Raw genomic sequence first — 22,553 nt, 5'->3', positions numbered from 1 at the left:
TTATCACATGACCACATCACATCACAACTATCACTCACACAAACTGAAGTGGATTGGGTTCCACTCCCTTGTTGATTAGCATTTTCAAGGTATTTGGAACGCTTATCTAGGGTACCAAGAATGTGTTGATACTGTTTCTAATTAAACTGTTCAGCTACAATCATACATGGATAAATTACAATACTATTCCCAAAAAAGCAACCCTGCAAGTAACTCCATTTACTTGAACAGGGCGATTGGCTATAATTACTTTGTAAAATCAGGGATATCACAATTCGGCCTATAATAAAGTCAGTATTTAAGCACACGCACATAAAAATCATATTCTTAGGGAACTTTCGAATCAAATTCTGACCAGTCAATGAATGAGGCTAGACTTCCTGTCTTTTTCTACGCATTAAAGTCTTCACTTGAAATTTTATAGTAAAGGTGTTGTATTTCTGGTTTATTAATATTAATTGAAAATATAAATAAAAACATGAAAATATAAATATAAAAATTCTAAACTTATAAGAAAGAAAACACCCTGAAGTGGAAATATCTTTAATGTAATTAAAAATAAGCCCAGTTAATGCAATTAAGCTCGAAGTTACGGTAATTTTTTACTTATGTAGATCTTCATTTAAAGGACTTAGAACATACAAAATATTAATCATAATTCACTGATCAGTACTCTTGGAACACAGGCAGAGATGAAAGGAGGACTGAGTTTTCTAGTCATTTTTATTTTTAGATTTTACTTTGGTAGGCATAAATATAAACTGCGTATAATTTATTTAAATTAATTTGCAGTGATTTGAACTAATTTGATTTAACTTTCTGTATTGCACATAAAAGAAATTAGGAGGACGAGTTTGCATACCAACAGTCCTCACAAAGAAGCAGTGGCAATTTGTATGCTATACAAAGCACATAGTACAAAAGCCACAAAAGAAGCAAGTGCTGTGAAACATGAGTGTTGTTATGCCCAGATGAACATGTCACAGCCTTAAGTTTATTCTCTTAGATGCAAGATTCCTAACTTGACTCATATAACTATCAGTTGAGACAAAGTTCAGTTCTTCAGCTGCTCAAGTTTTCAGATTCAAAACCCCTTGAAGTTATGCAAATTCTATATCAGGTTTAATTTCACCAAATGTTTACACTTGTTTTCATACGTAACAGGTAACAACTTCTGCATAAAATGAATTAATTAATACTACACACCATAGAAAGCTCTTTGCAACATCCCTACATACTCACAATATATTAAACTTTAGTTTCTTCTTTAACACAATTGAACACCACAGATAGATGTCATCTCCTCTCTAAAACTGTTTCTGCAATTAAATGATCTATTAAACGATCCTGAAAATCCTTCAAACTGTCATTTCTGATTTGCCACTCTGCTTCTATTCTCTTCATTTTCTAACCCATTTCGTGAAACAAAAAATCCTTAAGAATACCATGGTACTACAGATTAACATAACAAGTATAAAAATTGCAGTTAACAGCTCACTTGAGATTTTTATTACATTTATGTCTACATAAAATTGAAAAAAACCTACATAAATGAGAAAACAGCTGAAGGGCAAAATCAAACTGTTGTCTTTATTAGATGCAAGTCTAATGTCTTTCAGATAAAATATTTGTAGGTGCAACAGTCAATCAAGATTTCAAAAGCAAAAATGGAAAGCATCCTAGCCTTCCTTTAATTTTATGTATCAACTGCTGCCTTGACTTAGTCAGCCTGTCACATTGAATGCATTATTTTATTATTTTAAGTATTTCAGAGCATTTGATTAATTTGGTAGGCATCTGGTCATCAGAGCAAACCTTCTTGAATGAAATACCTTTTTTTTTTTCTTCAGAGGTTGCACTCTTGCATAAATATGATTAGAAGTATTTTAATACATATTTAATTAAGTATGATGGACTAATATACACTATGTTTTTTTAATATTCACTATTAAGTGAATTGCAGCCATGCAGCTTACTTTACATTTTCGTCTTTTAAAGTTACCTTACTATAAAACTTAGACTGTATTTTAGCAGACAGCAGTTGCAAAGTAGAAGATCATAGAGGCCTTAGACTCCACACCATGGAAATAATCAGAAATTGTAGTTTAAAAAAAAAAAAAAAAAAAAAAAAAAAAAAAAAGGTGAATGTGTAAGTCAAACTGACCATAAAGTCCATCACCTTTATTCTTAAGAACTACAGCATCATCTTCTAAATGCCATTCTAAGCTATTAGCTGGACCAAAAATATTATGAAAACAACCTACTCACATAAAAATGTTGCAGAAGACATTAAAGTCAAATACCAAAAATCTTAGGAAATGCCAGAGATGGTTGTCTGTGAAACTAGCTCACCTATCTTACATTGCTGTTACAATAAAAATCTCTGTATGAGTATGCAGTTTTCCCATAGAAATCCAGTTTCATTCACTGAATACAACGGAACAAACAGCTATTTGAAATTTTCTCTTCACTATTCAGTATCTGATTCTACATTTTATTTGCTATTTACTGTTCAAAACATGGTTCTGTAATAAGGATTATTGTTTGGTAGTTTCCCAGTCGTCACACAGATCTTTGTAACTGGTACTAACACATAATTAACAGCAGAAGTAGACAACTAACTTCCTTGCAGATGCGCACAGACTAAGGCTGAGTGATGTGCCCGGGCAACTTCTTTAAAGTGATCAGTACAGATCAAGGAACTGGGTTCTGTTCCCAGCTGTAGAAAAGCATGTACACACGTGCCTGCATACCTCAAGACAGATCCCTTTCTGTCCTACCTTCTTCCTGAAGTTCTGGACCTAGGAACTGTTACACTGGGTGAGACTGAAATCATAAGTCCCATTTAGCCTGTCGTCCAAATCTGACTCTGGCATTCAGACACAAAGACCCTGTTCCCCTAGTATAATCTATTGGCTTCTGAAGAACAGCAGTTTTGTAGATTTCCATTTCTCCACATGCTTTATGTCCCGTTCCGTTTAGTGTATTAGGTCATCATCAGCAATAAGAGGCCTGAGCAGCTTCAGGGCACAGTTTTCTAACATAATATTTTCTTAAACCATACAAGTTTACATTACGTGACTTCAAAAGCTCCCCATGTAGCAAAGCATGTATCTCCAGAAGTTACCTGCTTCCTGAATTGTATAGGTTACTGCAGTATCTAGGGAAATCAGGGTACGTCAAAGAAAAATGTGTAAGGTCTTTTTTAGCCTGCAGCAAACAATGCCATGCCTCAGTGCCACTTAATTTTTAGAAATTAGTGAACAAGTCTTTCCGAAACTGCCCATTCTCTTCCCTCACAAAAAAAAAAAAAGTTTGGATACACACTCATTACAGAACATGTAAACCTGAATAGTTTTAAAATGCTGCACAGCTATAATCAATCAATATGAAATCTATAATATATGTCAGAGCACCCATAATGCAAGAAATGAAAAATCTATCTACACAAAGATCCTGTTCCCAGCAAATGTCAAAAGCGACTGTACAGAGAAATGTTTAAATACAGCATGAAATCTTTGCTTAATCTGAGTAATGTATCACAACGAGTTGCTGCTCCAAGACTTCCAAAGCCAGATGCAGTTCCTATGTTCCTCTAACAGATTCCTTTGCCGATGTTGTCCAGTTTCTCCCAGAATCCATGCAAAATTTTAGAATCCACAATGAATGGTGAGGCATTCATACCATGAAAGGAACCACCACCTCCTGTTTGTTTTGAACCTGCTAAGGCTCTTTATTCAGTCTCTACCTGTACTGGAAGACCTAGTGAGCTATCACTCTTTAGTCACCTTTCCATGCCAGTCATCACAGGTCTTTATCATAGCCCCTTCCCCTTATTTGACACTCTTTGCGATTGAAAAGTTAGAGCTTACTTACAAACAATTTTTAAAAGAAAAATGCAAATTCTTCACCAGTCCCAGTGTCCCTCTCTGAACCTTCTCAAATTCTCTATTGCTTTTACTTCTTACTCATTTCCTGTAAATCTCAGAAATAATTTTTGAATGATCCTATCATAATTCAATGTCACTCGCCCAGTCTACAATATGTATCAGTTTGTTCCACAGTAAAAACCAAAAGCGTCAAGGCATGCATCTAAACAGTTCTGTACTTCGCAAGTTGGAAAAAGAGGAAAGGAAAAAAATTAGTGACGACTTTCTCAAATTAAACTATGGGGAAATTCAGGAATAGTAAATGTAATTATCCAGGTTGAAACCTGTCTTTCTGAGATGTGTTTTTAAGACTGCAGGTTCACAGGTCTTTACTTTCACATCTCAGTGACACATGCCATCTTACTGTTCTCAGCAATAGTTTAAAAATAGCTCAGAAAAACAGTCATGTAACTATATGCACATAAAGTGCATATGAAAAGAAAATGTACAAAAAAATTCAGAATTCGGTCCTGATACAAGATATCTAATTATCAACTTTCAACAGCATTCCTTATACAACATGGTTAATAGCAGGCTATAAAACATGGGCTGCCAGACCAAGAAACATGCCTAATTATTCCCATGTTCGTAAGTGGCAATCTAGAAACAAAAAGAGAGGTGCAGTCTTATTGCAAATAAAACTAATTACTGCATGAGAAGAATCTTCCTATAGACTAATGGTTTTTATCCCTTAGTTAGATCTCACCCTTAAAAGAATAAACTCTGCTCCTCCTCAACAGACATTCCTCACACCTCTAGAGATTAAAAGCCAGTGGACGCTTTGGCTAAAGTGGATTTATATGCCCGCTCACTGGCCAACACGCTGCTACCAAGTATGATTTAGCATTGGTACACTTTGTCTGCTTCACCCTTCCCAGAGGTACTAACCAGGATTCCATGTTCTACCCACCCACTAACTTTCATGAAACTTCTGGAGACTCAGCTGGCTTCAATATTTGTAACTTTGTATCAAATTTGGCTAAGAAGTTAAAATTTAAAAGTCACTGATTAAAAGAAGCTATGACAAGAACAAGCAACAGCACAGAGGAGACAAGAGATACCGGCAATGAAAATCTAACAAACCAAAAGATTAAGCCTCATTTTCATAAGCTTCACCAAGCTAAAAATGCCAGTACCAAATCACATTCTAAGAGAAAAAAAAGAATATACTATTTTGTTTCTTAAGAATTCCTCAGAGTGCTAGAAAGCATTCCCTGTTTGCAATCACACCATAGTCAGATAAAAGACACACAACATTAAGTAATAAAACACAGTAGGTAAGTCAATGTTTTTCACTTTGCTGGAGGTTTGTCCTTCAAACATCTTACATATGGAAATATTGAAAATATTACCTTGAGCTAGTCTTTCAAGCCGTTTCCCATGCTCTGGAGGAATAGCATACCTAAAATTCACATAAAGAAAAGGATGAAATGCTTACAGAAATAATTACTACACAAGCCACGATTCACTTACGATAAATATCTAAAAATACAGAAGCCAAAAAGATTAAAGACTGAGAAATTATGCAGGAAAAATAAATCACTGAGGAAAAAATACTGAGGTGTTTTGGAGAAAACATTTTAGCTTATTTCTAGCTTAAACATTATAACACATGGCTCAAGAATGTAAAATCATGCATATTGACAGTATTTGATTATGATCACAGCAATCCAATTAAAAAAGACACGTATACTTTCATTTCCCAAATGAAACAAAACCACATAAAATAAGTTTAATTTAGACAGGTTTAGTTCCTTTGAATTATACTGGGCTTCACAAGACACAACAGTTCAACAGAAAAACAGGAGTATTAAACATCTTTATTTTTTCCTATAGCCAATGCTGTGGAACAAGAAGTTACTTGTCTCTGTAAAACCATTACAGTGAGAGTTAAAAAATTACTTAAGAAATAGACTTTCTTTAAATTAAAGAATTGTACATAATTTGGAATCACTCTTTTCTTACAATAAATTATTTTTTAAAGATTCCATATGCTATCTGAAACAATTCAGTAACATTATAAAAGAACTGGAATTAACCTGATATTATTTTTGATATTTATTACAGGTAAAAATTGAAGATTACTGAAAAGCTGTAATTTCATTCTGCTTTACTGAACACTTTGTTATTCACATATTTACTGCACTTCATACTACACTATACACTGTAGATATTAATTAGGCTTTATTATTTCCTTTAACTGCTTCAATATGTGATATAATAGGCTTTTGTTTCAGTTAAACGTGGCAACAGTATTGGATTGATGCTTCTCTATACAAAATAGTTCAGAAAAGGAGAAAATGCATATTCAGAGGTACAATAAAGTCCAAATACACATTTTCAAACTAAGTCAACATACAGCTTTTTTTTTTTTTTTTGCTACACTGTGAACACAGATCTCATTCATCTCCACTGACAACTCACTCAGAAAACACAAGTGAAGGACCCTAGGCTCCTCATTTTGCACAAGAAATAAACATGCCCCTACCTCAAGCTCTCATTTGCACACAGACAATTTTACTGTATTACAACTGAAACTGCTGCACAGAAGCAGGAAGACCCTTCCATCACAGAAGTCAGTGCTCTAAGTTGAACTGTAGCAGAACCCATGCCTACTGACAACTCACTCCAAATGGTATTAAACAAAAAGAGACCTTCAGCTTGACTCTGCTCAGTGTTTCCAGTTTTAATCGGAATTTCATTGTCTTAGAAAAATGGATTTTGTTTCTCTCCATTTGTACTTCAAAAGCGTTTGTGCCTGTTCTCCACTCTGTATTACACATGCATCAGCACATACACAGTAATCTAAACTATATGCTTTCAGACACCAGCGGAGACAAATGCTATGTATAGCATTATATACTGTACAGTATGTCATTAAATACACAACTCTATAAAGGAAAACATGAACAGTGTTTATGTCAAACAAAAAAGTCAAACTGGAGACACTTTACTTTACTTTACCTGTCTCTAACTGGACTGGTATTCTTACAAAAGTACATGTTACTATGTTTTTGTGATAATATGCAGCCACACGCTTCTGTCTGTACATGTAAACATGTAAGTACATATCAATATTACAAAAACGCAAGACTGGACAACTGAGCTCTCAATAATTCTCTCGGAAACATAAAACTGGACACGATTTAATTGGGCTAAAGCTATTTATCCAGCTAATCTAAAATTACCAAGAAATAATTCATTAAATGCAAGTTGGTGCTTTTCATCATTGTCTTCATTTGGGGTCTGTGATAAGATCTACTCTTCAATCCTTTACTTGTTCCCACTGTTGCCATTGCTCCTTTCTCACAGCTAAGGAGAGGACCAAGGAAAGGAGAACACTGTAATGGACTAGTACAACAACTGCTAATCCATTACAGTAAAATACAAATTTTACTTTGCATGGCAAAAGAAACAGAATGCAGTACAGGGAAAAAAAAAAAAAAAGGGATTTTACTCAAGTTCAGTTACATTAGGAATGTTTCGATGTTGCACAGAGATGCACCCATATACCAACAGGCCTAAAAAAATTGCCTATTCTCCTTCAGTTTTCCTTTAAGCTGAAAATGAAATCTTTAGTAAAACTCACTTGCAGATATTAACAGAAAGCATGTGGACTACAGATGAAACTGCTTCATTCAAAAAAAAAAAAAAAAAACAAAACAAACCCAGAATAAAATATAGGCTTCAGACAGAGAAATAACAGACATTTCAGAAGACACAAAGTAAACTAATACTGTATCTTCACAGCAATATATTGTTTTTCAGATTTCCCTTTGAGGGACTGTTGCAGAAACGTTAGACAACATAAAATAATTCTACTACATAAAATGTGCTTACAGAAAATTGCACTAAAAACACTTAGAAGAACTCAAATATCTTGAAACAATTCTACTGTTGCTTTCTTCGTTGCTACACCAGTTTTGTGAATGGGGGGAGGGCAGGCCCTCTTTTTCTCTAATCCTGTATTTCCAAGGGCATTTATTTCTCAGAATGCAGATGAAGAAAAACATTGGCTAAAAACATGTAAGTAGGCAGAAACTAGAAAGAACTAGCAGCAACAAACAGTTGCACATGAATTGCAAGCATCTTTATCCACGCGTTCAGAATTCTCCAGAAAAGTAAAGACTTTATTCAGAATTTGTTTTCAAGTCATCCCATCCATTAGCAAAGTAACTTTGAGCACCATCTTCTTTAAAATTCAAGATCACAGAATGACAGAAAAGTTTAGTCTGGAAGGAACCTGAATGTCATTTAGTCCAATCTCCTGAGCAACATACAGCTAACTTATCAGTTAGTTAACTAACAGATCAGTTTGCACAGGGTTAGCATATAGTCAAGCTTTGAAAAGTTCCAAAGATGAAGACTCAGCAGCCTCCCTAAGCAACCTGTTAAAATGTCATTGTGAATTGTTTTTTCCTTCTATCGAACTGAAATGCCGTTGTTGCAAACTGTGATTACTGCTACCTTTCCTTTGTTATGTCAGTGCATCACTGAGAAGAGTTTGGTCCCATCTTCTCTATAATCTCCCTACACAACAGACTACAACCCCAGACCATATATCAGAACATATAATTTTTACAGAAAAATGAATAAGTCAACAACTGTACATAAGTAACAATCAGCTCGTGTTTGCTTGCTCAAATAATTAATGAGTTGTCCTGCAAAAAACCTCTCCCCTTAATTTATCTATACACTTCTTACATTTTGCATAAGAACCCTCTTGCCCTAATCCAAACTGTTACTTTTCATAAGAATAGAAAAGTGAAGTTCAACATTAAAAATAAAGAGTACTGGCAATCCAGAAAAGTTTAGCAGTTCTCAGGAAAGCATCCCATATGGTTGGAAAAATGCCGCAGATAACATTTTCAGAGATACTACATGCATTTGGGCTTTAAAGAAAAAGATTTAAATAAGCATGAAGCTTCTTCAAAGGAAAACCTCCACAGATAATTTGCCACCCAGCGCCGTTATGGGCATCAATGCAGGGAAAATAAAATCTGTATAGAAATGTATCAGAAGCACTGAAATATGCGGTATTGTTAAAATAGATGCATTCACATTATCCACAGTTACTAATGAGTGAGGCAAAAGAAAACAATTTGAGTCCTGACATCTGTCGATATTCTAAATAAAGAACATAAGTATACGGTTTTGGTTTCTTGGGTGAACTTTTTTTGAGAATATCAAAAATTAAATTAATTCTCTCTCATAGCCAAAGATCTTGCAGAATAGAAGTCCATCTTTTCGCTGACAGTTAATATCATCAATAAAACAAATGTAAATACTAACACAGACAGTTCCATGTATTAAAACACATTAAAGTAGTCAAAATTTTCTTTCCTGCCTTTCTGGTAACTTCACAGACCCTACTCTGCCATGCTGCATTTTACAAATTGCACCTTTCACATAAAGGAGGAGGGTTGGAATGTTTTGTCACTTGTACTGCTTTTTGTGCAACAGGGTAATTGGTTATGCAGTAGAATTTCATAAAGTGCAGGCAATAGATAAATTTGAAACTGAATTTGAATCCACTTAATTTTAACACATGCACAGGATCACAATGACTATAGATGGAAGGAAAACTGGTGATCCTTGTCAGGTGCTCAGTTAAGTGGTATGTTTCACAAGTGGGGCAACTTTTACAACAGCGCTATTCAAAGTATGAACATAAAAACACATCAAAACCAAAGATTCATTGCTTTACTGTGCCCAGCCAAGCAAGATGGTCATCAGACAAGCAGCCTTTTGCATTCACCCAATTATTCTCATCTCAGTGACAAGAAACAGAATGTGAAACATTGACTTCCATTCTTCCTAAGCCAGGTACACACATAGATAATGGATAACACCATCTGCTGCCAGCTAATTTGGTGTAATGCTAAATACTTAAACAAACTACTTCTCTGAAGCCCATGTTATATATCGACAGGGGAACAATAGCTGATGATTTTTCCTGCTAATTAGTATTTTTCACTGCATACCCATAAAATGTTGTTACAACTAAACTTACAACAGTAATTTTTTCACAATGAACCTAATTCATTGATTTCACAGTTGACAACAGGCAATTTGCAACCCCTGCATTGTATTAAAAGAATGCTGTTTATCTAATTCCAGACATTGGGCCCAGAATCCCATGCCACTTTCTACAAGCAACACTAATTTGCTCTACTATCTATTTGGGTGGTTAGTATTTGTTATACAAACATGCCAAATGTTACAAATATAAACAAACTGAAATCTCATAAACTTAATTTAGGAAGTCAATACATTTGCCATTTTGGGATGGGAAATTTCAAGGTTTGTTACCATCTAAAAAATTTCCCTAACTAACCTAAATATTTCAAGAAACAAAATCCTATTCCACAGAGGGGCAGGGAGAATTAAAAACAACAACAACAGCAAAAAAAACCCCCCCCCAAAAAAAACCACCCTCTCCTGTTCTTCTAATTACCATGTCTTACTCAGCAAAGTTCTCTCACTTTATGGAGAATGTTCTAACTACCAAATAATTTCTCGTTTTCAAGCACACCAATAACCCTTTCAGATTGCTGACAAACCACTATACCATGTGATTATAGCTACCTTTTAAAAAACAGAATCCCTAGTCTGATTGTAGTAATCTCTGTGACTACTAATGTTCTTATTTCTAACTTTTCTGATAATTTTCAGCAAGAAGTGTGGCTAATCCTCTCTTCTCTCATTTGAGCATAACTGTCTCCCCACCTCTCATGGAAGTTTTATACTTTACTCCCACTTTTCACACCAAAAGTTTGCACTTCACCGTGATTTTCTATATCTGTTGTTTTTCCTAGACATAGAACATAACTAGGAAACATGTCAGTTCTGTCAATGGTACGCCTAACTTGTGCAAAGGTAGCGAGAATCTTCCACTCATGCCGAACTCTGCATCACCTGGACAGATTTTGACCACTCTTTGTCAGCTGCTGATCACACCGTCAAGACCTAGCTGAGTCTCTTTTAACCTGTTTACTTCATTACCACTTATGTTCTTAAATAGTACAATGTTAGTCTGAGTATGCTTTCCCTCTTTCACTTTTCCTATCTGTAATTTTGTCTAATACTAATATCAGAATAACCATTTTCATCCCACCATACACATAACCCCCTTACTATTTCCTCAGCTACTGGGATTCCAAATCTGAAAACCTTCACATGAAATCATGTTTTAAACATTTCCACAACCGCCACTGTTTAACAATCTATGCTCATTTTTCCACTTCAAAAAGGAGGGTGAGCAGCTATTGGTACATATTCTACACTGGTAAATCCATAAAAACAAGTTCTAGCCATGGCAATCAAGAGGTGAAGTTGCCCACAGCAAAAATTTTAGGTAATCTGGATATCAGACTTCTCGCCATCCTGTATCCACTGAACTCCTGAAAAGAATTCCTGGACCTAAATCACCTGCTTTATTTTGAATTTCACCATAGATCCATTTCACCCTAGTCCCCTTACAACCTAAATAAACTGCCAGGTTCAGCCTCACTCTCCTACTCCACCTAATTTTGGCTTTCTAAGCATTCTCATGAATGAAATTAAAGTTAATGTATGCCTAAATACTGGAGAAAGGTTCAAATTCCACAAAGACTGCCACAGCAGTCACATTCAGCTGCTGCCTACAAGTTCTCATTGGGGCTCTCAGGTGGAAATGGCTGCATTCTCACAATTCAGAGAAAACACACTGCCTATCATGCTTCTTCATAAAGTATTCTTTGGTTCTCCATAAGACCAATATTGCTGCCTTGAAGAACTACATACATACCCAGGAAAATTAAAAACATGTATTACTACTGTATGTGCCAGAGTAGTTGGTTTCACTAAGGATGCATTTGTCAACTCACTTTAAATTTTTTAAGAGCAGACAAGATCTTTACTATCTGTATCCTAAGATTCAACTCATCCTCTACGTTTTTGAGGAAACTATTATACTAATATCACATTACCACAAGAAACATTTTACTGATACGGGAACAGCATCAGCATAAAATATTGCAGCATTCTTCCAGCAAAAGTGCATGCATCACAACAAATAAATCTTTAACTGTCTGTCTTTCAGCTTTTTTTTAGTGCTGTATTTCTCAACAATATGGGCCAATGCGGTCCAGAAAATGAAGCTATATCCACCACTATTTCTTCAAAAGATTAAGAAGTTAGCGTTTAATGATTTTGTTCATTCCAAAGTGTAAACAAGTATCTATAAAGTAGAAAAGAGCATTTTTCATATTATCAACACATATCTTCTTCAAAATACTTAAAGAAAAAGTTTTCTTCGCCTCTATCCATTGCATCTAAGGACTTCAGGGTTTAAGTAAATGTCTCCTACTTGGAATTTTACAATATGCAGTAACGGTTTCTTTAAATAACACTTTCAAATTCCTAAGAATCTAAAATAACTTTTATGCAATCATTGTTTTAGTTAAACTTGTCATATCATCTTACAGCATTTTGGAATTACCTGTCTTTACACACATTTACACCCATTAATCAATTCAAAACACAGACTTGCATTACTGCAATAGGTGGTGGTCACCTTCTCTGTCTAAACGCAAGAGATCCACTACAGAAGAAAAGCAAGCAAACATAAAGCAATGACCTAAGAACCAGCAGCTGACAAATTTACCATCTTCTCAGTTTAAATACATGATGTTGCGTCAGTCTTTGGTTTTTGTATGGGTATAAAAAATACCCAATAATGTTTCATGGAACTACCAGCTACAAAATTTTCAATCTAAGTTTGGGTAACTAGAAACTGCCAGAACCGAACTAAGCACAATATATCTTTTATGTATCTTTCTAATGATTTTACGTTCTCCTCACAGGTATTTTGAAAAAGATAAGGCTTTATGATCAAAAGGAAAACACTTTTCTCATATACTTTAAGATACACATATACCACAATCTATATGTATAACATTAAACCTACTTGTCTCTCTCGTAAGGCTGTTCAATCAAAAATCTAAGATTATGGAAAAAGGACAGCTGAAGCTTCCTATTTAGGAAGTACCTTTAACACTAAATCTTATCTCCTACTGGGCCCCCTGAGTCAACAGTAGAGAATATGACTGATTCAAAAAAGTAATTAAATACAGTTTAATACAAAACATGTTAGGTGGTCCCAAAGGATAACTGAATCAAAGAAAAATATTTCAAAGAGGCCTTACAGAAGTTCCTTCAAATAGTCCTGGGGTTCCCAACTCATTAAACTTCTCATATGGAAACATTACAGTCTTTTTCTGTTGAACTCAAATAAGCCTTACTACTCATTAGTCTTTTCCTTTAAAATAAAAGAATGCATTACTGTGATGTTATTTCCATCACAAATCTTGCATATTTCATAGCATTCTCAGCTTAAAAAAAAAAACAAACAAAAAAAAACCAAACTACTATCTTAGCTTTTCAGTAAAGCTTATCACTGTGAAGCAATTGTACCCCATCTGTTTGGTTTAGCCAGCTGAAACAGAAAAATGAAATAATCTTTCATGAAAATTTAAACTTGCCATGACTTTGGCTCCCCAAAATGAAGATAATTAATACTGTAGAGATCCATGTCTTCAGTGTGCCATGCAAATGTTGTTTTCCACATGCCAAAATATAGATATGGTGTATTTACACCCTCAATAGAAATTCCACAGTCTTCTCCTACAACATCCAATATTGTATTAAGATGGGCAATATTCCATTCCTCAATACCCTGAAAAAGATACACAATAGATGTATTAATAAATTTATGAAGTAAATCAATTTTATATAATAGTCTCAGTCAAAAGATACACACCTGATCTAGCCCTTCAAAAGTTTGTAAGCACTTTAGAATGTAGTTGAAGTTACCTGAAGAAAAATTCTCTTGACTTAGTACGAGCTAGATCAGCTTTTAAGTCTGAGATGGTCAGAGCAGAGAACATAAAGGAAGTTCATATCTGCTTAACAATTAATACATCAAATCTAACATGGATTAAAACATCACACACAATAGAAATAACAGCTGCCAATAAAAATCTTTGATGTGCTGATAGCTGAAAGCCGCTAAGTTTCACTGGACCTATCTATGCTCTTTTATTACTTACAAAGTAATACTAAATAGTATGAAAAACGATTTAAAAATTTAATTTACATGCATTAAGTTACCATTTCTCTGAAAAGTATAAAAAATAAAAACCATAGCATCACTTCAGAGGTATTTCTAACCATAATGATATACTGCGTAAGAAATATATCACAGAAGAAATCTATTGACTTCATGGGATTTCAGCTGTTTCCTTATATTACTGCCTATCAAACCTGCATATTAAAAGCATTCAGAAAGCCATGGCTGTAGTTTTTGTTGTATTTCAGATTCATGCACAAAGTGCAATTCTAATTTCAGGTCATACAGCATGTAAGAGTCAGAATAAGCAAGATCAAAGCTACAAAATTGAAGAGAAAGAGACTAGACTTCATTATAACAGATTGTCACCTCTAGGGAAGATATTAGCTGGTGCTCAAGCAGTCAGAAGAACAACAAATATAATTAAAACTGTTACAAATTCAATTCAGGCAAGTTTCTTTATTGGGAAGAGAGCCCCTAAACATGCTCTTAAGCATGACCTGCTCTACATCCCCCATCACTGAACTCTGCACAGTTCTGGTAATCTTACTTAAATTTGGGGAAATTGATGGAAGACTGCAGTCCTGATGCAGCTGATTAAGACTAAGAAACATGGTGACACTCACTAGTTGGGCAGGTGGTGAAGTAAGAAGTTATGAACCATTTAATACTCTCAGTTTTCACTTCCCTGTTTTTTTGAGATTTTTATGTCAAGTGTTACATATGCAGCAACCAAAATTGATATAACAAAATGGTAAATTCTGTATGAAGTTCACACTTCCCATTGAACAAGTGCTTTAGACTGCCTCTTATGACTACTGCACTTAGTAAGAAAAACTACCTGTAAATTATCCAGACTTACACAAAGGAGTAAAGGACTTTTAGAGAACGAGTTCCCTCCAGACAGCAAGTTATGTTCCTTTTCTTAAATGGAAGCTTTGGCTTTGATAAATTTGTGTGACATAAAGGCAATTGCAATTAAAAAATAATAAATTTAATATGATGGCCATTAGCAAAGAAAAAAAACTAAACACCAATATGCAAACAAATAGTAGATGCTAGCAAAATTTGCACCTTTGAAATCTAAAAATCATAATCATCAGCGAGGTAATAAATCTGTAAAATAGAAAATTTGTTTGGAGAAACAATTTTAACTAATTATTCCTCAAATTAATTTACAGATTTTTTTAAATCACATAAATTTTGCACAGTCAAAATTTGTCCACAGTCAATTCAGAGAAATTTAATACAGCAAAACAAGAGCAGTGACTCAATTACATAGGCACAGAGACACATACAGGGTTAGAAGACAACAATAAATACACTAGATAAAAATCGAGTGTTAATCTAGGCAGTATACTTTTTCAGACAGTGTCCAAAAGCAGACAAGAAACAGTGTAAGCAAAGCAGTACTTCCTCAAAATACTCTTCCAGCCTGAAGCAATTTTCAGATTGAAGGTTTCTGCAGACAGTTACTATCCTTCTACTTAACATTACCTTTTTACCAATTCATTCATCCACTCACCTTTTTGCAGCCGTTTGCTTTTAGCAACCATAAAATCCTGAAATCTTACTCTTCTCTTAATAAGAATTAAGTGATAGTTAAAAGACTAAATTATCTATTTTTTATTTTTTTTTTAAACACCATATCTCATCTTTTCACCCTCTGTTAAATCAAGCAAACTGCTAATAGTTTGTCCCTATAAAATCAAAGCAAATCCCCACATGGAGAACAAAACCAGGAGAAAAAGCTTACTTCAAAATATTAAACTTACAAAGTACACAATCCACAACCTCTAAAATCTAGACACATCAGCTATTTCAATTTCCCAAAGACTATTTTGGAGAAGTAGTCTTAGCTGAAAAGGAAATGTTCACTGAAACTGCCTGAAACACTAAAATCACTCTGATTCCTTTTAACTCTTCCTACATCCCTTGAACTTAAAAAAAAATAAAAATAACAAATTTGTTTTATATTTATGCCTATTATGCCTAGACTGTTACAATTAATTATTATAAAGTTATTATTAAAGGTGTTACTTTCCCTCACAGATATATATTTTTAATATTACCAAATATTAAGTAAAATGCTTCCATTAATTTTTAAGTAAAATATCAATTCTAACTTTTCCAATAGTTATGTAACTGTTTTAAACTCTAGAATTGCAACGCACACTAAAAAGACCACAGAGCTGTAAAAGAGCAGTTTAACAGGTCAATACATAATAGTACTTCTCAAAATTTAAGTATATGTTATCAGGTTATTATATATTTAATAACCATTATTAGAACAGCAGTACACATATTACTTGACCATGAGGTGTACCTGGCAGTGTACAACATGAAAAAAAATTTAGACACTGTAATCTATTCAATGTTAGGTAATATCTAATATTTATTCTGCTCACAGTATTGCAATAATATCAGAACACTATAATAATTTCAAGGGAGTGTGTAAAGAAAGTTTTTCCAATTTATCCTCATTTTTGATGGCAAATTCTTAAACCAATACCTGTCATCTTTGACAACAGTACCATATAATCCACCATCAGGAACAAAGATGAAAAATAACATATTTTTCTTTCTTTACTATAGCAAAGAAATACAGGCTTGAAACATCTTACCATCTATGGTTCCTGCTACGCATATTAGACTTGCCTTGTATTTCTTCAGAGAAATATTGTAAGGTGCATCACAGTTTATATAGAAGACCACTATTCCAATCTTCACTAATTTTGTAGACGATTCAAACTTACTATAAATTACTATCAAGAGTTTTTATGACTCTCTTAACAGCATCTGAACCAGCTTTTAATGCAATGTGGAGATAAAATGGGACACTTGAGAAGCAGCTCTCAAATATCTGAACACTTGCACAGTTTGGAAGAAGCTGACCCATTCTTTTCTCAAAGACACAAAGGAAAAAGGAGCTTTCAGTATATTGGTAAAAAGTCAAGGTCTTAAGCAGTAACCTCCTTGCAAGTAACAGTAAAATAGGCTCCAGATGAAATTCTTTTTATCCATTGCCTTTTTTTAAAGTACTTACAATAGTGACACGATACTATCCTTTGCACTTTAGTTTAAAAAAAAAATCAGCCAACAGTGTGATGTATTCTATTTTTATGAACACAATTTCTGTATGTATACTTTAATACACACAATCCTTTTTCAGTGTTTAATTTTTCCTGAGATTATCTCATGGATTCATTTCAATACTAACCTGGAAAACAAGACGTGTGTTCTACAACTAGGATTAAAAAGCCCCTATGACTGAGTGTAACAGCTCAAATAATAAAGAGTAAAAAAGCTAATTAAGTGACAGAGTGAAAAGCGGTAGGAGAAACATACAGAAAAATTTGTGCTTGGTCTCACCCACTCCTCTCTCCACACACCCACCCACTCATACCAATGAACATAATAAAAAACCTGCCAGGTTTTAGTGTTTCTTCAAAGTGCATAAAATACAGATAGAAAAACGCTATGAACATAATCTCTGCACCATAAACACACAGATTAGGAAATACAAACAGTCTCCCCCATTTGACCTGTTTTTTCTTCTTGGTATCTTTTTGGATATAACCATTGCTTTGCAGCACCCTTCTGAAGCAAGAAGATTCTCTTTGGAGACGAACACTAGAGCCAAACACATAAGCGAAGGAATGCTCACATTGATCTCAACTGAGATCACAGAGAAAGGACATCTCACATAATCATCTGCTAAAACACGCAAAACTTCATACATTTAGAAAAAATGATGAGGCCATGTCCCCTCATTAAGCTCTCCATCAACATCCTGTACATACTGTAAAGAATGGCATACAAGACATAGAATCATAGAATCTTTATGGTTGGAAGGGACCTTTGAGATCATCGAGTCCAACCATACACACACACACAAAAAAAAACCAAACCCCTACAATCTCTGCCACTAGAGCATGCCCTGAAGTGCCAAATCTACATGTTTCTTAAACACCTCTAGGGATGGTGACTCAACCACCTCCCTGGGCAGGCCGTTCCAGTGCCTGACCACTCTCTCAGTAAAGTAACTCTTCCTAATATCTAATCTAAACCTCCCCTGCCACAGCTTCAGACCATTTCCTCTGGTCCTGTCCTTAGTCACCCGGGAGAAGAGGCCAACACCCCCCTCTCTACAGCCTCCTTTCAGGTAGCTGTAGAGGGCAAGGAGGTCTCCCCTCAGCCTCCTCTTCTTCAAGCTAAACATGCCCAGCTCCCTCAGCCTCTCCTCATATGACCTGGTCTCCAGACCCCTCACCAGCCTGGGAGCTCTCCTCTGGACATGCTCCAGCACCTCAATGTCCCCCTTGTACAGAGGGGCCCAAAACTGAACACAGCACTCGAGGTGAGGCCTCACCAGTGCCGAGTACAGAGGCACCATCACTTCCCTGCTCCTGCTGGCCACGCTATTCCTGAGACAAGCCAGAATGCTGTTGGCCTTCTTGGCCACCTGGGCACACTGCTGGCTCATGTTAATGACCAGGTTCTTTTCTGCCGGGCAGCTTTCCAGCCACTCTGCCCCAAGCCCGTAGCGTTGCTTGGGGTTGTTGTGACCGAAATGCAGGACCTGGCACTTGGCCTTATTAAACCTCATACCGTTGGCCTTGGCCCATCGATCCAGCCTGTCCAGGTCCCTCTGTAGAGCCTTCCCACCCTCAAGCAGGTCAACACTCCCACCTAGTTTGGTGTCATCTGCAAACTTACTGAGGGTGCACTCACTCCCCTCATCCAGATCATCGATAAAGATATTAAACAAAACCGGCCCCAAAACTGAGCCCTGAGGGACACCTCATATACACATGGTAGTCAGTCTGCAAAAGACAATCTGTAGGGCTATCTCAGCAAGAATGGAGAAATCTGTAATCTCTCTGGGCAACCTGTGCCAGTGCTCAGTCACCCTCACAGTGCAAAAGTGTTTCCTGATGTTCAGGAGGAACTTCCTGTGTTTCAGTTTGTGCCCATGGCCTCTGGTCCTGTCACTGGGCACTGCTGATAAAAGCATGGGTCCATCCTACTCGTACCCTCCCAGCAGGTACTTATATACATTGCTAAGGTCCCCCTGAGCCTTATTTTCCCCAGGCTGAACCATGATGACTCTCTCAGCCTTCCCTCATATGACAGATACTCCAGTCCCTTCAACATCTTAGTGGCCTTTCGCTTAACTCCCTCCAGTAGCTCTGTACCTCTGGGGGAAAACGGGGATCCCAGAACTGGGCACAACACCTGAGGCACAGACTCAGCAGTGCTGAATAGAAGGGATAGGATCATGTCCTTCAACCTGCTAGCAGCATTCCTCCTCATGCAGCCCAGGACACCATTAGCCACCTTTGCTGTGCAGGCACATTGCGAGCTCATGTTCAACTCTGTGTCCCCCAGGACCTCCAAAGGACTTTTCTGTAAAGCTACTTTCCAGCCCCCAGCAGATACTCCACTTATCTGGGATTGTTCCTTGCCAGGTGCAGCACTTTGCACTTCCCCTTGTTGAACTTCATGAGGTTCCTGTCAGCCTGTATCTCCAGCCTGTCAAGGTCCCTCTGGATGGCAGCATGACCATATCAGCCAATCCTTCCAGTAATGTATTGTCTACAAAGTCTGCCCCATCATCCAAACCATTAATTTAGATGTTAAACAGGACTGGACCCCTGGGCTACGCTTACAGAAGAATACAACCAGTACTGACCCCTGCAGTACGCTTACAGATGTCCTTCTTGTTGCCTGTGACAATTCTCAGATTCAATTCCAGGTAGGCTTTGATGTTCCCAACTGCGTTTCTGCATAATTGGACAGTGTCTCTATATTCCTCCCAGGCTACACATCTCTTCTGCCTCCTGTGCATTTCCTGTTTATGCTTCAGTTTTGTCAGAAGCCCCTTGCTCATCCATACAGGCCCTTGGCACTTTTGCTTTACTTCCTGCTCATTGGGATGGACCACTCTTGAGCTTAAAGGAGGTAAATACCAACCAGCTTTCCTGGGCCTCTCCCCCCTCCAGTGCCTTACCCATGGGACTCTTCCAAGCACATCACTGAAGAAGCCAAAGTCTGGTATTCTTAAAGCCTGGGTTATGCTCCTGCTTTCTGTCTTGACACCTCCTCTTAAGCTCCTGAACCCCAACATCTGCTGGTCAGTACAGGCAGGGCTGCCTTCAACCTTCACATCCGCAACAAATCCTTCCTTGTTTGTGAGTATGAGGTCCTGCAGACCACTTCGGTCAGGAAGTTGTCACTGACGCTTTCCAGAGACTCTTGGATTGCTTATGCCCTGATGCTCTCCTGCAGCCTTAGGTTAAGTTACAACTCAGATGTCATGCCTAACTCATTTCATGGTCAAATCCAAACCCTAATGCAATGTCAAGGTGCTGCTTTAAAATCAAGTTAGCTGCTCTGTCAAGGGATACAGCAGGAAACTTGAGTACATCTGTTGCTAGAGCTAATACTACATTAGAGATGTACCTAAAATTTAGCAAAAAATAACCATTAGCCGACAAATTCCACTGAATCCATCACTCTTGTATTACTAATCAAATAAGCTCCCCACAACTTAGACATAGGAGAAGGTAGGCATTAGGAACTGTCTTATCAGGAGAAATAAAACTAAGAGATGGAAAAGGGAAGCAAAGCAGTATCTTTAAGACAGGAGCTGAAGAAGAGTGGTGAGAGAGGCAAAACAATGTTTATACATGCTTCTTCCAAACTTTGTCTTTTCCATACTGAATAGCATATTCCATTGACAGCACTGAAGTCAGATGTGTTTTATGACCTGTTATAAACATCAAATCAGTGACTTTTACTTGGAACTTCGTTTGAAACTAGGAAGATTTTTTTTCCCCTAGTTGCTAAATCAGTCCATGTAGGGGTTTCATACGTCTTCCCCATCTGTCCATACAAATATGATTTCAAATTAATGAAAAAAAAAAAAAAAGAAAAAAAAGAAACAGGAAAAGTTAGTGTGAAGTCCCTGTATCTCATAGAACAAGGAACTAACTTAACTGGTTGCCTCAGTGATTGGTGGTTTGATTTAAACAACAGCTGGGAGTGGCATGGAAGTGAAAGGCCTAATGGTAGTTCACCAGAACAGAGCCTATACAGAAGAAGGTTATTTGAGCTCTTCAATCGTACACAGGTACAATTTCCAGATAAACTGATAAAATGTCAATAAAGTTATGATATCAGAAACAAAGTAACTCTCCTCCTTCCCTTTACTGACATGAACAGTAACTTTTTGCAACTCTCTCACAGGCTAGTCTTTCATAGTCTAAGCTGGCATTACAATCATGCTAACTCACAAGGAAGACAGTTCTCTTGAAATAACATAATAAAAAAAATAAATAATCACTGCTCAATTAAACTTCCTAAGCAATCATAACTCTTAGGTGATCATAATGCATTCATGAATCAGTTTTACAACTGCAGCTAGTGAGACATTACAAACTCTTTCACGAATATTAATTTTCACTCAAGTCCAGGTGACCTTATAGCAACAAAAAGACAGAACCTTGGACATGTATCTAATAATGTTTATAATCTTAACATAAATAACGATCCTTATAATCTGTTCCTTAGTACAATGCTTTTTCTTGAGTCACCTACGTCGTCCTTCTCCTACAAAGTACTGTAATTAAATGTAACAGCAATTAAAATGCATACAGCACAGAATAATATTTCAAGATAACATTCAGCTATCTTAAATTTATTTTCTATAAAGCTCTATACAGTGTACAGAACACTTGTTTTCATAGGTTATTTCCTTATTCATAAACATTTAATCTGTGTTCAAAATCATCAAAAACCATAAATACGTTACAAATACACAACAGAGAGTCTAGAATAATCCAAATATCACAAGGGTGAACTTTGAATCACTGATGGTAGTTGTCAAATTTCAAAGCATGCATTTATAGCTTTAGCTTTGTTCCTGTTTTTTTGTTTGTTTGGGGTTTTTGTTTTTTTTTTTTTGCTGTTCCATATAATACAGGCTTTGTAATTTTGCCCCATGTTCCAAACCCTTCAGAATCTGTCATCCTCTGATCTAAGAAATGCAAACAATACTACAAGATTTATGATCTCTCTGACACAACGGAAGCCCACATTGTTATTCCACAAATAACAATATTGTTTCTTAAATAATCTAAATAGTAAAAATTAAGGCTTCACATGCTTCAGATACAGATGTCTCAATGTAAAATTGAACATTACCATGTGGAAAATAAAATGTAATTGGCAAACTTTTAAACTAAAGAATAAGTACTTGCAGAGCAGTAGCACTTCTCACTAATTTTGATGGCCCAAGTACATGTATACATCACATTTTCACTAAGTTCCTGTTTACTTTCTACCTGGATTTCTGTCAGATATTCACCTTTCTGTATTAAACATCTATAACACACTGTTTTCTATAAAATGCATTTTGTAAAAATAAGCATTTGGTTTTATCGCAAATAGGCTGTTACAACAAATTAATCCCACCATCCTCTTTCTGCTGTATGTTGCCCAACATGTCA

At 36.1% G+C, this 22,553-nt stretch overlaps 1 protein-coding gene across 5 annotated transcripts in view; it reads right to left on the bottom strand.

Annotated features, from left to right (window-relative positions):
* KDM4C (lysine demethylase 4C) overlaps nucleotides 1-22,553 on the bottom strand; it is a 274,533-nt gene that overhangs the window by 221,866 nt on the left and 30,114 nt on the right. For all 5 annotated transcript variants that reach the window (XR_012584902.1, XM_074569863.1, XM_074569862.1 and 2 more), the window contains 2 exons: nucleotides 13,454-13,647; nucleotides 5,282-5,331 (listed from right to left, as the gene is read on the bottom strand). Coding sequence is in view for 4 of the 5 variants with exons in the window: in XM_074569863.1 (XP_074425964.1) it covers nucleotides 5,282-5,331; nucleotides 13,454-13,647 (244 nt within the window). In the remaining variant the exon portion in view is untranslated. The remainder of the gene's footprint in view (nucleotides 1-5,281; nucleotides 5,332-13,453; nucleotides 13,648-22,553) is intronic.

The sequence above is a fragment of the Larus michahellis genome, chromosome Z, assembly GCF_964199755.1.
Source record: "Larus michahellis chromosome Z, bLarMic1.1, whole genome shotgun sequence".
Classification (NCBI taxonomy): domain Eukaryota; kingdom Metazoa; phylum Chordata; class Aves; order Charadriiformes; family Laridae; genus Larus; species Larus michahellis.
The sequence above is the reverse complement of the archived record's forward strand: the minus strand, read 5'-3'. Positions and strand labels throughout refer to the sequence as shown.